Here is a 14,630-nt window from a genome sequence, read left to right as displayed (position 1 = left end):
ATATTTAGCATTTCCAAGAGCTGAGCAAAAGCTCATCTTCGCATCTCTTGCTGTCAGACATGCTCTATTTCAAAAACAAAAGCAGTTGCATTCACACTGGACACTTGTATTACACTGCATTATAGTAACTGTTGTTGACAAGCGGTTTTGAGATTTTTGTGAGCCGACACTGGGTGAACAGTTTTGTAAAATACATCAAAATTCAATAGTTATGAAATACATATCTTTGCCCCAAATTTCCTGTCATCTGTCTGCTGTTTCCATCATCTCCAGGGGATATACTGCAAAAAGAATGATTTTATTTGTGTTGTTTTCATCATACACCACCAGTCAAAAGTTTCTGAACAGTAAGATTTTTAATGTTTTTTAAAAAAAGTCACTTCTGCTCACCAAGCCTGCATTTATTTGATTCAAAGTACAGCAAAAACAGTAAAATGCTGAAATATTTTTACTATTTAATGTAATTGTTTTCTATATTTTAAAATCTGTGATTTCAAAGCTGAATTTTATCATCATTACTCCAGTCACATGATCTTTCAGAAATCATTATAATGTTCTGTTTTGCTGCTCAAAAAGCATTTATTATTATTATGATGTTGAAAACAGCTGAGTACAATTTTTTTCAGGTTTTTTTGATGAATAGAAAATTCAGAAGGACAGCATTTATCTGAAATAGAAATCTTTTGTAACATTATAAATGTCTGTATCAACACTTGTGATCAATTTAAAGTATTCTTGCTAAATTAAAGTATTAATTTGTATAATTTCTTTCCTCAAAAAATAAAAAATAAATTATACATATAATCCAAGCTTTTGAATGGTATAGTGTATAATGTTACATAATCTTTTTATTTCAGATAAATGCTGATCTTTAGATCTTTCTATTAATCAAAAATGTACTCAACTGTTTTAAATATTGAAATGAAAGAAAGAAAATGTTTAAATTATTTTAAAATTATTTAGTCTTTTTTTTTTTTTTTTTACAGTGTTTTATATATTTTGTTTTGAGGATGTATATATGTTTTTTAATGGAAGACAGGAGGAAATATGCTTTCTTTCCATTATTTAGTCGGCAAATTTTCTGTTATTATTTTTTTATTTTTGTTGCTTTCATCATACATAGTAAAAATATCTAAAAGTAAATAAGACAAGATTAATTTACTTGAAGCAAAATTAAGTTTATTAATTTTACCTGAAAAGCTTTCCAATTAAAATTTGCCTTTTACTGCCATAATTATTATTATTATTATTATTATTACTATTATTATTGTTGTTGTTGTTGTTGTTGATATTATAGTTGTTATTATTATTATTATTATTATTATTAAAAATGTGTTATGGGAATGGGCACTAGGGATGGTTTTAATAATTTTATTTTTTTTTAAATGTGTTGAAGGAAGATTATCATTATTAACAAATTAATAATAACATTATTATGTAATTATTTTTTAAATGTTACACTTTCCAAGAAACTTTCTTGTGTTATGGTTTATTCTTTGTTTTGAGGATGTCTATAGACTGCCATTTAAAAGTTTGGAATTAGTACGATTTTATAAAAAATAAAAAAAAATTATATATATATATATATATATATATAAAGTGGGCATAAGGTTCTTATGCTCATGAAGGCTGCATTTATTTTATCAAAATTCCAGAAAAAACAGTAATGATGTGAATAATAATAATAATTCCTTCAGAAATCATTCTAAAATGCTGATTTATTTTCAGTGTTGGAAACAGTTGTGCTGCTTAATATTTTGTTGGAACCTGTGCTACTTTTTTCAGGATTCTTTAATAAATACATTTCTCTCGTTTTTGATAATTTTTTAAATAAAAAGTGATAGCAAAGACTTACATTGTTAAAAAAGATTTATGTTTTGAATAAATGCTGTTTGTTTTTCTACATTGTATTCATCAAAGAATCTTGAAAAAAAAAAATCAGAGGCAAAAAAATATTAGGCAGCACAACTGTTTTCAACATTGATAATAAAACAGCGTATTTGAATGATTTCTGAAGGATCATGTGACACTGAAGACTAGTAATGGCTGATGAAAATTCATTTTAGCATCACAGGAGTAAATTATAATATTAATATAAAAAAACATCGTTTTAAACTGTAATAATATTTTACAGTATTACTGTTTTTCTGTATTTTTGACAACCTTGATGAGCAAGGCTGAATAAGAAATTTTAAACAGCAGTGTATGTTTTTAAATGGAAACGAGACAAAATGTGCTCTCTTTGCAGTATTTAAGCAGGAATTTCACCTGGAGTGCTGCGGTGTTCCACAGAATTGGAGCCCTCATCATTCACAAAGACTCATTCTTTGCATGCTGACTTATTGAATATTCTAATTTAATATAGCAATTTCATCTCATTGTAATACATTTAACTGTATTAAAGTCCATTATGTAAAATCCTGCAGATGTTCTCCCAAAACCAGGTGCAAAAAGTGCATTAAGGCCTGAATATCTCCTAGACAAGCATATCGTTATTATACATATTTAATGCACTGTAGTTAGTGAAACTTGCAACATTAGTCTCAGTTGTAGTTATTCACGTAATATGATCTTATATCTTCTCCTTGATGCATATTGCAGGGAAACGGCCACGAGCGGGATTTCCTGGAAGACAGACGCGTTTACATAATGGATGTCTATAATCGCCACATCTATCCAGGAGATGGATATGCAAAGAGTGAGTAAATGTGCATTTGAGTGTGTAAATGGGGATTTGAAGTGATCCTGATTATGTAAAGATATCCTGTCTCACAGTGATACGAGAAGCCGAAGCGCTTCGGATCATGGTTATCTGACTAATTTAGCCTGGACTTGCTCTTTATTTGCATATCTATACAAATTCACACCTACACACATTCCCAAATAATGGCACAATGAGATGGAGGTAGATGAAAGGAATGAAAGAATGCATGTGGGAAGAAAAGTAAAGTACTTTTGCTCTCCTACAGGGGGCAGCATTCTGCAACCCTCATACGACTGAGCTGTTGGCTCACTGTCTTATACTGTACGGTTGTTATTTTCCATAATACAGATTTCTGTTGTTACTTTAACCCTTCTTTTTTTAATACAGTACCTTTTTTAAAAAAAGTATGTTAACATTTGAAAGTCTTACAATGATACAGTGTTCAAATTCTAATTGAGCGTTGATGTCATTGTCATATTTGCGTACGGAATGGTGATTGGTTTTCTTTTTCTGCCTTGCACACACTGATATTTCCTTCAGGAAATGTTTTGATTGATATGTTGGATATCAAAGAACCAGCCTACGGTGGTTTGAAGGAATGACTGACAACACGCTTCAACTGGCACCGATATGGTCACATTATAATCTTCGTCAATTAACGCACCCGTTATCTGCACTGTTCTAACTCGCTCTGTCAAACATTTGAGTAGGAGTGACAGAAATATTGCTGTTCTGTTCAGCTTCAATGCACGCCGTGCGACAACTTGTCAAACCTGCGATGATTTCATTAATGCATTCACACACCGTAACCAGCTAAACGTAAGGTTTTCCAAACGTATAATGTTCTGACTTAAACTTTCCTTCGCTCTATTGAAGGCACATCCTGGCCTCTCATGATAAGTTTTGCATGGCCTTATTTTCCTTTAAATTTTCATTAGTTTTTTTCGAAGACATTTTCCCTCTGTGACTTCTCAGTTCAAAAGAGAACCTCCGTTTTCTGACTCTGTGTATTTGTAGTCCTCTCATCTGTCTGGAAAGGCACAAGAGACTAATTAGGTCTTAAAAGCCTCAGAGAAGCCAAGGTATTGTGCTCTATTTGCCTTGAAACCAGGCTTAAATAAACGAAAGAACACCTTACATTAGTTTTTACCTTTTTAGAGCAAATAGTTACTTCTTTTCAGTTACATACACAGCGAATTTGGTGAGAGAAGAAAGCCAGAAAAATCCTTAGTGGCTTTCCCCCCAGGTTTTTAGAAGGATGTGTTATGTAGTTGAAGACGGGTACAACTTAAAGGATTAGTTTACACCAAAATGAAAAATCTGTCAGGTTTTTTTTTCTTTTTTTTAAATAATTCAAATTCTGTTCCCCCCCCCCCCTTTTTTCTCCAGAGAATGTGAATCAGAAAGCATGTCTAATTAATTGAAATCATGAAGCTTACACAATTTAACGATCAATTTATTAAAATTTGAACAAAAATGACCTTTTTAATGCCCCTGAAATGCATTTTCAAATTTAGTTTTATTATTTATTTTTAACCAAATTCTGTGTTTTTCCATTCATTTTATGGATTCCATTTTAATGGTTTCATTAAATTTAAATAATCAAAAACATTTCTAATTAAATGATTTTATAAAAAATATTAAATATATATGCCAAAAATGTATCATGGTTATCAAAAAAAAATAATAATAGGCAAAGTGTTTTTCAACCCTAAAAATGTTTCTTGAGCACCACATCCACGTGTATTGTAAATAATTAAATTAACAGATATAAAAAATGCATGTTGTCATGAGAACATGTGGAAGCCTGTTTTTACCACTGAATAAAAAATAAAAAAGGTAATTGCGACTTTTTAGCTCACAATTCTGACGTTTTTCCTCAGAATTGCGTATTGCAAGAAATAAAGTCGCAATTCTGATAAATAAAGTCAGAATTTCAAGATTAAAACTCAGAATTGCAAGTTGTTCATTTACATTTTTCTGGTAAATAATTATTCTGGTAATTTTTTTTTTGAGAATTGCATGATATAAACTCGCAATTGCAAGAAATAAAGTCGCAGTTCTGAGAAATAACATCAGAATTCCAAGATATAAACTCTGAATTCTAACTTTTTTTCTCAGAATTGCGTGATATAAACTTGCAATTGCGAAAAATATTCGCAACTCTGATAAATAGTCAGAATTTCGAGATAAACTCAGAATTCTGACTTTTTTCTCAGAATTGAAAGTTTGTCTTGCAGACTTTTTTTCTCAGAATTGCATGATATAAACTTGCACTTGTGAGAAATAAAGTTACAGTTCTGGAAATTAAATCAGAATCGCAAGATATAAACTCGCAATTCTGAGAAATAAAGTCAAAATTCAAAGATATAAACTCTAAATTTGTACTTTCTTTTGCAGAATTGCATGATATAAACTTGCAATTGCGAAAAATATCCACAACTCTGATAAATAAAGTAACAATTTTGACATATAAACTCAGAATTCTGTCTTTTTTCTCAGAATTGCAAGTTTATATCTCATAATTGTGGGGGTTTTTTTTTAGAATTGCAAGATATAACTCGCAATTGCTAGAAATAAAGTCGCAATTCTGAGAAATAAAGTCAGAATTCCAAGATATAAACACAGACATTTTGACTTTCTGTCTCAGAATTCATTGTTTGTTTACATTTTTCTGGTAAATATTCCTTAATGAATAATGTTTTAATAATAATGTTATTATTAATAGTACAATCATTACATTAAGTAATATATTTCTGTCAAAGGTTCCTCAAGTTGATATGACTATATTTTTTTCAAAAGAAACTGTAAAATGCTTGTGAAGTGACTCAGAGCAGTAGAAATTATGTTTATGTGTTCCATGATTTTCTGCATTTTCTGCATCGTGGAAAACATAGGGCCCTACCAATGATATCAAGCACTTTTTATTGACTAATAACCTAAATTTTAAAAATATATTAATGTATATGACTTTGGAAGACTTATATAGAAATGCATGCTTTTATGTTGCTTTATTTATATTATAGCATGACAAACCCTGCTCCCCATTTGCTTTCATTATATTGAAGAGAGCAGAAAGTCATACATAAAAATAGAAAGTAGGGGTTTTGGAACAACTTGAGGGTGAGTAAATAATGACAGAATGGGCATATTTGGGTAAACTAACCTTTTTAATAGGTCTCTTTGTGTAGTATTTGAATGTAACTTCTCTGAATTGCTGTCACCTATTCTGTTGCTGACACTTTGTCTTTGTGTGCATTTAAGGTGATGAAAGTCTAATTTGGTCTTCATTTCTGACTTCAGGGGCGATTAAACGAAAAGTGGAGCTGGACTGGGGCACAGAAGACATGGAGTATCTACAGAAGGTGGAGCTCCATTCAGAAGGGGCGCTGAATGAAGTGCGGCCCGACATCATCATATACAATGCAGGCACGGACATTCTTGATGGAGACCCTCTCGGAGGACTGGCTATATCCCCGCAGGTACAGCTGTCACTCATTTTTCCTTTCACTCTTCCATATCAGATCTGAGCTTCAAGCTCTAGCCCAGTCAATAAACTTCTGTATCAATTATTCAGGCCTGCTTTACAGGACGAATGGGCAGTAGTGCTGAAGAACGTCTTAATTTTGAAGATTTGGACTTTTATTAAAATCATACATCATATAGTGTATTAATGGTGACAGTATTTGATATGTCTGCACATGAGGTTACCCTATGCCTCTGTGACCTGTTAGATCTCATAAATCAAATGCAATATCAGCAAGTTTATGTATTATTTGTATTGCACTTGCACATTATTGAATTTTCAATATTAAATGTTTGTGTAATTTGTTTTTTACGTTGCAAAAAGCAATCGTAAACTATAAAACAAGATATATTTACTTGAGAAACAAAAGTGCATAACACATTAAGACTTTTTTTCAGAGAATTAATCTTTTTTTTTCTTACCCCATTGACTTTTTTTTTTCTTGTTATAAGCAAAAACCTTTTTTTTTATGTCTGGCCAGGATTTGTCTCTGCTATAAACTTCTCTAAACTAATTTTCAAGGTGAAAAACCTTATTTTACGTAAAGGAGAAGTCAACTTACAGAACAACAATTCACAAATAATTTACTCACCCCCCTTGTCATCCAAGATGTTCATGTCTTTCTGTCTTCAGTCATGAAGAAATTATGGTTTTTGAGGAAAGCATTTCAGGATTTTTCTCCATATAATGGACTTCATTGCTGCCCCGATTTTGAACTTCCAAAATGTAGTTTAAATGCAGCTTCAAAGGGCTCTAAACGATCCCAGCTGAGGAAGAAGGGTCTTATCTAGTGAAACAATCTGTCATTTTTTTTCGGAAAGTACATTTTTTTATATACTTTTTAAGCACAAGAGCTGGTGTAGCACAGGTTCTGGGATGCGTGTTCACGACGCTACGTATTATTGAATCACGTCGAAAGGTCATACAGAACGCTGTTTACAAACAAAAAGGTACAACGATGTACTCCTCTTAAGTCGTAGGAGAAAATAAGATGTTTTTCGCCATACTCAGTACACAGACAATGAACTTACTCGTGATTCGTAGTAGTGATGAGAAGTTCGGATCATTTTACAGACTCGGACCTTTGAATCTCATTCAGCAAAATGAACAAATGTTTTTTCGAGTCATTTCGTTCATTTTATCAAAATATAATTAAAATGTTACGTGTTACTTCCCTAACACATCTACTGCTTACACAAATGTTGATCACACTACAAACAAGACAAAACTATAATGCTATTAGAAACAGAAGAGATTCATTCATTGTTTACCTGGGTCTTTAGTCTATGATTAGCTCACCTCACCTCTTATCTGACAAGTTTTCGGGTTTGAGTCATTCGTTCATCACGGGACAGCCCTATAAGATGAACGAACGACTCGAAAAACCCGAAGACTCAAAACAGGTGAACTAATTCCAGTACAGAACCTAATAGGATGTTGCGCATGCGCAACTGAACGAATCACTCCCCGAGACGACTCGTTCTTCCCGAGTCACATTAAAGATTCGTTCAAAATAAAAGAATCGTTCAAGAACGACCCATTACTAATGCGTAGCATCGTGGACGCGCATCCCAGAACCTGTGCTACACGAGCTCTTGTGGTTAAAAAGTATACAATTTTTTTTTTTTTTCAAAAAAATGACCTTTAGAGCCCTTTGAAGCAGCATTTAAACTGCATTTTGGAAGTTCAAAATCGTTGCACCAATGTAGTCCATTATATGAAGAAAAATGCTGAAATGCTTTCCTCAAAAACCATAATTTCTTTATGACTGAAGACAGAAAGACATGAACATCGTGGATGACAAGGGGGTGAGTAAATTATTTGTAAATTGTTGTTCTGGAAGTGGACTTCTCCTTTAATTCTGAAGTAGGAGACCAAATAAAGCCAGTAGCTTAGATATTTGGTCCAATTTATTTGCAAATCCTCACATAATAACTCTCATAATAATAACTGACTCATTACATATGAAGCCATATTAAACTCTGGTAAACTATACTCACCCATCTTTCAGGGTATCATAAAGAGAGATGAGATCATCTTCAGGGCAGCCCGGCGAAGAGGAATCCCCATCCTTATGGTGACGTCAGGGGGCTACCAGAAGAAAACCGCCCGCATCATTGCTGATTCCATCCTGAATCTGCACAGACAGGGTTTGATTGGTGAAGAGGCCACAGAGGGTGCGGGACCCTCACATGTACCGCTCATGATGAGCAAATCGATATCATCAGGGGCCACTTTCAGTGCCATTTAAACTCTTCTGATCTTGGACTTTGTCAAACACGCTGTTGTTTTACCTAATGCAGACATTTACAACTAACATATAATGTTCTGGTCAGGGATCCAGTGGTTTGGTGGTTTGGACCGAGATTGACTCAGGACAGTTTTTGTAGTTCATTAATTTGAACTGTTTAACTCATATGTTGCATTTTTTTGTGATTAGTTTTGGAATGAAATATTGGGATTGGGTAATATTTTCCATTTTTGTTCATAATTCCCAAAGGGTATTTTATGCAATGCTTGTTTGCACATTCAATTTTTAGAGATTTCCTCATACTCACTCCAAACATTTAGTTTTATTATATGGAAAAGAACATTTTTCATTTTGTGTTTTACAAAAGAAAGATGGAATTTTCATTGTTAGGTGAACTATTTCTTTAAACTAGTGGTGTCAATCAATTAAAAAAAAAACAAACTAATTAATCACACATTTTTTTCTGAAATTAATCGTGATTAATCCCACCTAACATTACAGTTTTTGATTATACTTTTGTATTGCAAGAAATTCACATTCATTCTTCAAATTAATGTAGAAACAACATAAAGGAAGTATATTTTTGATATTTGTTTAATGCCATCTTTTTTTTAATAACTGAAGGCAAGTATCACTGATACTGACTGATGAATTTTTTCCTAATATTTAATCATTGACTATAGCCATTCAACATTACAGTATAATTGAGTGCTTTCAATTAAACGTTTATTAGACTTGTAATTTAAGTGAATTTAAAACAATCTTCACATAAACCCATTATAATAACTGTCATATAGCTACCTGTGCCCTTCAGCAAGAAATAGTCAAATTTAATACATTTATCAAACACTAAAAGTAAAAGATAAAGCTTAAAACTACAGAAGTTATTGATTTCCTCTTTTTTTTTTTTATTTTGTTCTTTGATTAACAGACATCACAGCAGCTGATTATTAGGATATTTTGGTTGCTGTTACTTTAAAAGCTGCCGCTGCTGAACATATATGACACTGCTTTAAATGTGACTCTTAAATAATAAACACTTACATGCACAGTTTAAGGCAGCTTAACTGACAACATAACTACGACTAACTACATTCTCCTAGTTTCATTTGGGTTTGAATATTATACAGCGCTTTAATATAACCTCACAGCGCGTGCCAGCATATTTGTGCGTGCACTTGAGGAGCACGCGCTACGAGCACAGTATAACGGCTGACAGGACAAGAAGATTCGTTTTTACTGGCATTATTACATTCTGCATCTAAATAAACGCAATTCTTTAGTAGCTGTGGGCGGGGTGGCCAATTCTAGCCCCGCCCCTGCGTTAATTGCATCAAATGTTTTTATTACGTTAAAAAAAAAATTAAAAATTAATCGCCTGCGTTAACGCGCTAATTTTGACACCACTACTTTAAACCTTTTTAATTGGTGCCCACAAGTTGGGTATTGGTAGGAAATGGATTTCTTTTCGATTTCAGATTCAAAAAACAAATCTAAGGGGTATTGTACATGCATAAGTTCCTCTAGAAATCCCCAGTTTGAGATACTTACACGAGAAACGTACCACGTACCAGGAGTTGATTTTATTGAGCGATTTGCGGCAGCTCTCTGCAACACTATATTAGATTTATTCGAAATTAAATTATGGCATTATGAATCAATTTTGGATTCATTACAGATTCCTCATTGCGTCGAGCTGCTCTTCTATCACGCCTTAAATTATTCTGTGACATTAAATGGAAGTTGCTCGTAGGATGTGCCTTTGTGACCAGTTGGTTTTAGCAGCGTACAGGAATTCTCATTTGTGTGCATCAGCAGGTGGACCACTGTCAGGCTGAGTGCTTTCTATCATATTACGCCTGGCAGGCTTTTGAAATGTCTTCAGGGTGAGGCCGGGGCTCTCTCTATTAGGAAATGAAACTCTTCATTGGAGAGTCTGAGAGACACTGCAGTTGGTTACCGGTGACAGTTCTAAAGCCGTGATCTTGTCTGCCTCAATTTAACAAAACGGTTCCTGTCATCTAGAGAATAAATAGGTGATGATGACACCATTTTCTTTTTTTGGTCAGATTTTAAATTCTAGGCTGAAATCTTTTTTTGATTTTAGTGATTTTATTTTTAGACGTCAGGTGTAGAACAGTCTACTATTTTTTCCATACAGATTTAGCTTTGAGTTTATTTAAACTTTTGGTTCACCCAAAAATTGTCATCAGTTTTCCCCACACATTTTTCTTAATCTGTTTGACTTTTTTGGAGAACAGTAAAACTATGAAATGGGAGGAAAAAATTACATTTCAATGCTTTTGCGCTCATTTGCAAAAATGTTGCGAACACTCGTGAGGATGATGATAGTACGATGGAAGAGAATGCAAAATTTCTTGAATGCAATAGGGTCATTCTGTGTCAAATCACCCAAATTTGCTCAAATTTTTGATTTTGAAGAAAAATAAATGTACAGTGATGAAAGCCAAAATATTAACTGTCATAGATTAATATTTACCGAGGAATCCACTATTTTGTAGGAGGGGGTTAAAATGGCAATTTTCACCTGATATTTAAAGCCATATTACAGGGGACTAAAAATGACTTGGTTTTCAACCACTGAAAATAGGTAATATTCAACAATCTGTACATGGAGCCTCACTGAGATCCCCATATGTCTGGGATTGAATGATGTACGGCCTTGAAAATGAAGATTTCAAAACAAAAGTTCATTAAGAACTAGAATCTAAAATCATATTGCGATATCTTTAATACTTCTTGAGTTATAGGTGTATAAAGTTATATTTTTGGCATATGTTTATGGCACAGGTATGTTCAAAGCAGCTGTCTTGACAGAAGGAAATGAGACGCAGTTCTAGTTTCAACATTATTTGTTCTGCAGACATTCCTCTTTAAAAGAAAATAAGTCTCATATTTTTGCAAAGAGACACACATTTGGTTTTTGATCACTGGAAATGCACACAATTTAATGATTTACTCCTGGAGTCATATTGAAATTCTAATAACTCTGGAACCGAACCATACAGGGCTTTAAAAATTAAGATGCCAAAAGGAACATTTGTTAAGACCCAACACCTAAAAGGGCATTAAGATATCTGTAATACTTCTTGACATGCACACTTTGGAGTAAAAACTTGAAAAGTGCCTTTTCCCCATTTTTGAATGGTCACCATTGGCACATAATGCACCAAAGATTGCTAAAGTCAACAGATTTTACTAACAGACCTAGCAATCTCTGTGTAAAAATAACATTATGATGCTGCCATCTTTCTGAGGTCATTTTTACCCCCTTGTAATTTGTCTCTGAATCTCAGATTAAAATTATCATTTTGACCCCCTTCTACAAAATAGTGGATTACTCAGTAAACATTAATCCATGACATTTAATATTTTGGCTTTCGTCACTATAAATGTCTATCTTTCTTCAGAAAAAATATTAGCAAATTTGAGCTGAGGACCTCTGGTTAGGTTGACACGGAATGACCCGTGATACTTTTGCGAGAGAATGCAAATGTTTTGCAAATAAGTTCAGAGTCTTTCAGGGGAACAAAAATGATTTCCATAGGCACATAAAGTTTCCTCAAAAGTTTTGTAACAGAACATATTGTTTCTCTGGCAATGCAAAAATGTTACAAGCAAATGCAAAAGTTTTGTGCAACGCAAAATCATTGAAATATAACTTCTTCATATCTTACATTTTTCTATCACAAACCCTGGTTGCCAAAAATCCCTGTTTTTTGTTCTGCAGAAAAAATCAAACAGATCTAAAATAAAATGAGGGTTAGAACTATCCTATTTAGTTTGATTTCAAACTCAAGGTTGGTATTTAGAGGGTTGTTCTCTTCAAGAGCGAGGTATGAGCTTTGTGGTAGGCACTTATCCTCAGGTTGCAGTTTTAATGATCATGGCTCTGTTCTTTAGCGACATTGTGTAAGATTTGTAGAAACTAATTCCTCCGACCTTGTTCATGTGGTGACTAATAAAGCTTTACTGGGAGGTGTTAGTGAACCTCCAGACCTTTCTGCACTAAATTGCTCTTAGAGCACAGAATGAAGTAAAAACATTGCTCTGTTTCTTTGAGCATCCCAACCTCCCTTACATAGCTATGTCTGAAATTGCATACTCTATAAATAGGTGATTCTTTTGAATAAGTAATTAGTTTACAAATGTTGAAACAAAATGTTCTAGATAGTGTAAATGTGTGTAGTGTGAATGTAATCTGAACAACATCCAGGCACTATTGGCCGTCTGTTTTATGAATACTGTGAACTACTTAGTTCACTTACTGTTTGCAAATGCAGCTGAAATATCTGGTGGTACAGAAACTATACTGTAAAAAATAAAAATCACAATTTGTTGAGTAAGCTTAAAATAATTTGTTACCCTGCTGCCTTAAAATTTTAAGTTCAGTCAACTAAAATAAGTTCAGTCAACTTGAAATGTTAAGTTGTACTAAGTAACAACTTAAATATTTGTGTTTGCTAAACTTAACAGATGGCTAAGTAACCCAGCTGCCTTAAAATTTTAAGTTGATTTAACTCAAATATCTAAGTTGTCACCGTATAATTTAACATTTCAAGTTGAATAAACTTTTTTTGAGTTGACTGAACTTAAAATTTTAAGGCAGCCAGGTTACAAATTATTTTAAGTTGACTCAACAAATTGTTTTTTACAGTGTACACACATCGTGTGTTTAACAGCGAATTAACATATTTTTTAAAACCTACTGATATTATGAAAATTGTTGTTATTTATTTTGTGATTTGTTTACTGTGATACCTCCCATTCCACATGTCCTGGTTTGAGACGTTAACGTTATAAAAGTTAAGAGAGAAGAACATTAATTTAGTGTGGTGTTTACTCTTTTGGGAATGGCAAAATTGAACATTATTAATGTTTTTTTTAGGTCTTGGGTTGAGGTTATGAGTTTAATATTGCACTCGGGTGCTGGAGGGATCTTGGTAATGGACACTAATGAGTGTAGTAGGGCTCTTTTCGTTCCTTTCCTTTCTTTTTCTCTTTAATGAAAGCCGTCAAAAGGAGGAGTATGGAGGTCACTTGAAAGACGTGAACCCTTTAGGTCTAGCTAGCAGTTTAATGGATCCGTACATGAAAAGGACCACCGTGGTCCTGCTTGAACAAATGACTTACTGATGAGTTTTTCGTGTGCATAGATCTAAATGGGATTTCAAACTTGCTTACTTCATTGATAACATTTTTGGTTGATAACATTGCATACATGCCAATTTTTAAAACATGTATATTCGTTTTTATATAAATTTACTTAATTGAATTAGTACTCTTATTTAATTCATATCTTGTGTATTTAAACCTATGTTATTACTTGGATACATTTATACATGAATCTATAGATACGGTGCTTTGTTAACATCTAACAAATGTGCCAAATTCACATTGGGTTTGTCGTGTTCTTTGTACCTTGCAGTTTTTATTTAATACCATTTCCATGTAAGAACAGGGAAAATAAATCAAGTCTAACAATGCAATTACCGAAGACCTCATGTTTATTGTATACTATATCTGTTAACACTTTATGTGATTTATATGACTTTTTTCCATCAGCATGACATCTTCAAACACCTGCTGGTTTATTGTTCGAAAGCCTCGCCACAACCGGAGAAGATTAATGTTGAAAGCAAGTGCTGAGCGGCGGGACGAATGTGCTGTATTATTCATCATCTCTGCTTTCAGTCTCTTTTGTTAGAGTGTTTGTTTTGCAGTGCGAATGCAGACATCATCTATTTATACTGACATTTCAGCATGCGTGTTTCCAGGGAATCAAACCCATGACCTTGGTGTTGCTAGTGCCAGTTGAGGTGGATGCCCATGACATGGACATGCTTTCAAAAGAACTAAAGGTGAATGATTTTTTCCAAACTAAACACCAAAAACTACACCCACTGCTGTGAGCTTTCCGGTATGTCAACCTTGTGTATGTTCCTCCCATACTCCACCCTCCAATGCGATCATGAGTTATTTTAGGAGGTGTCTATGACTCAGCGATCAAACGTTTAGAGCCCACTGACGTCAGGCGAGCTGTCTGTCCGAGAGCTACAAAAGCTGCTCAGATGTCTTTATTCAGACACCCCATTGCCAGCATTTTACAGGCTCTCATTAACCGCTGC

The 14,630-nt window shown here is 33.5% G+C and overlaps 1 protein-coding gene across 6 annotated transcripts in view; it reads left to right on the top strand.

Moving 5' to 3' along the window:
* Positions 1-13,991, top strand: part of hdac11 (histone deacetylase 11) — a 92,529-nt gene extending 78,538 nt beyond the window's left edge. For all 6 annotated transcript variants that reach the window (XM_051123255.1, XM_051123253.1, XM_051123258.1 and 3 more), the window contains 3 exons: positions 2,602-2,698; positions 6,008-6,186; positions 8,242-13,991. In XM_051123255.1, coding sequence (XP_050979212.1) covers positions 2,602-2,698; positions 6,008-6,186; positions 8,242-8,481 — 516 coding nt within the window. In that variant the 3' untranslated portion in view covers positions 8,482-13,991. The remainder of the gene's footprint in view (positions 1-2,601; positions 2,699-6,007; positions 6,187-8,241) is intronic.
* The last annotated feature ends 639 nt before the right edge of the window (positions 13,992-14,630 follow it).

Source organism: Labeo rohita, chromosome 11 (genome assembly GCF_022985175.1).
Source record: "Labeo rohita strain BAU-BD-2019 chromosome 11, IGBB_LRoh.1.0, whole genome shotgun sequence".
Lineage (NCBI taxonomy): Eukaryota > Metazoa > Chordata > Actinopteri > Cypriniformes > Cyprinidae > Labeo > Labeo rohita.
The sequence above is the reverse complement of the archived record's forward strand: the minus strand, read 5'-3'. Positions and strand labels throughout refer to the sequence as shown.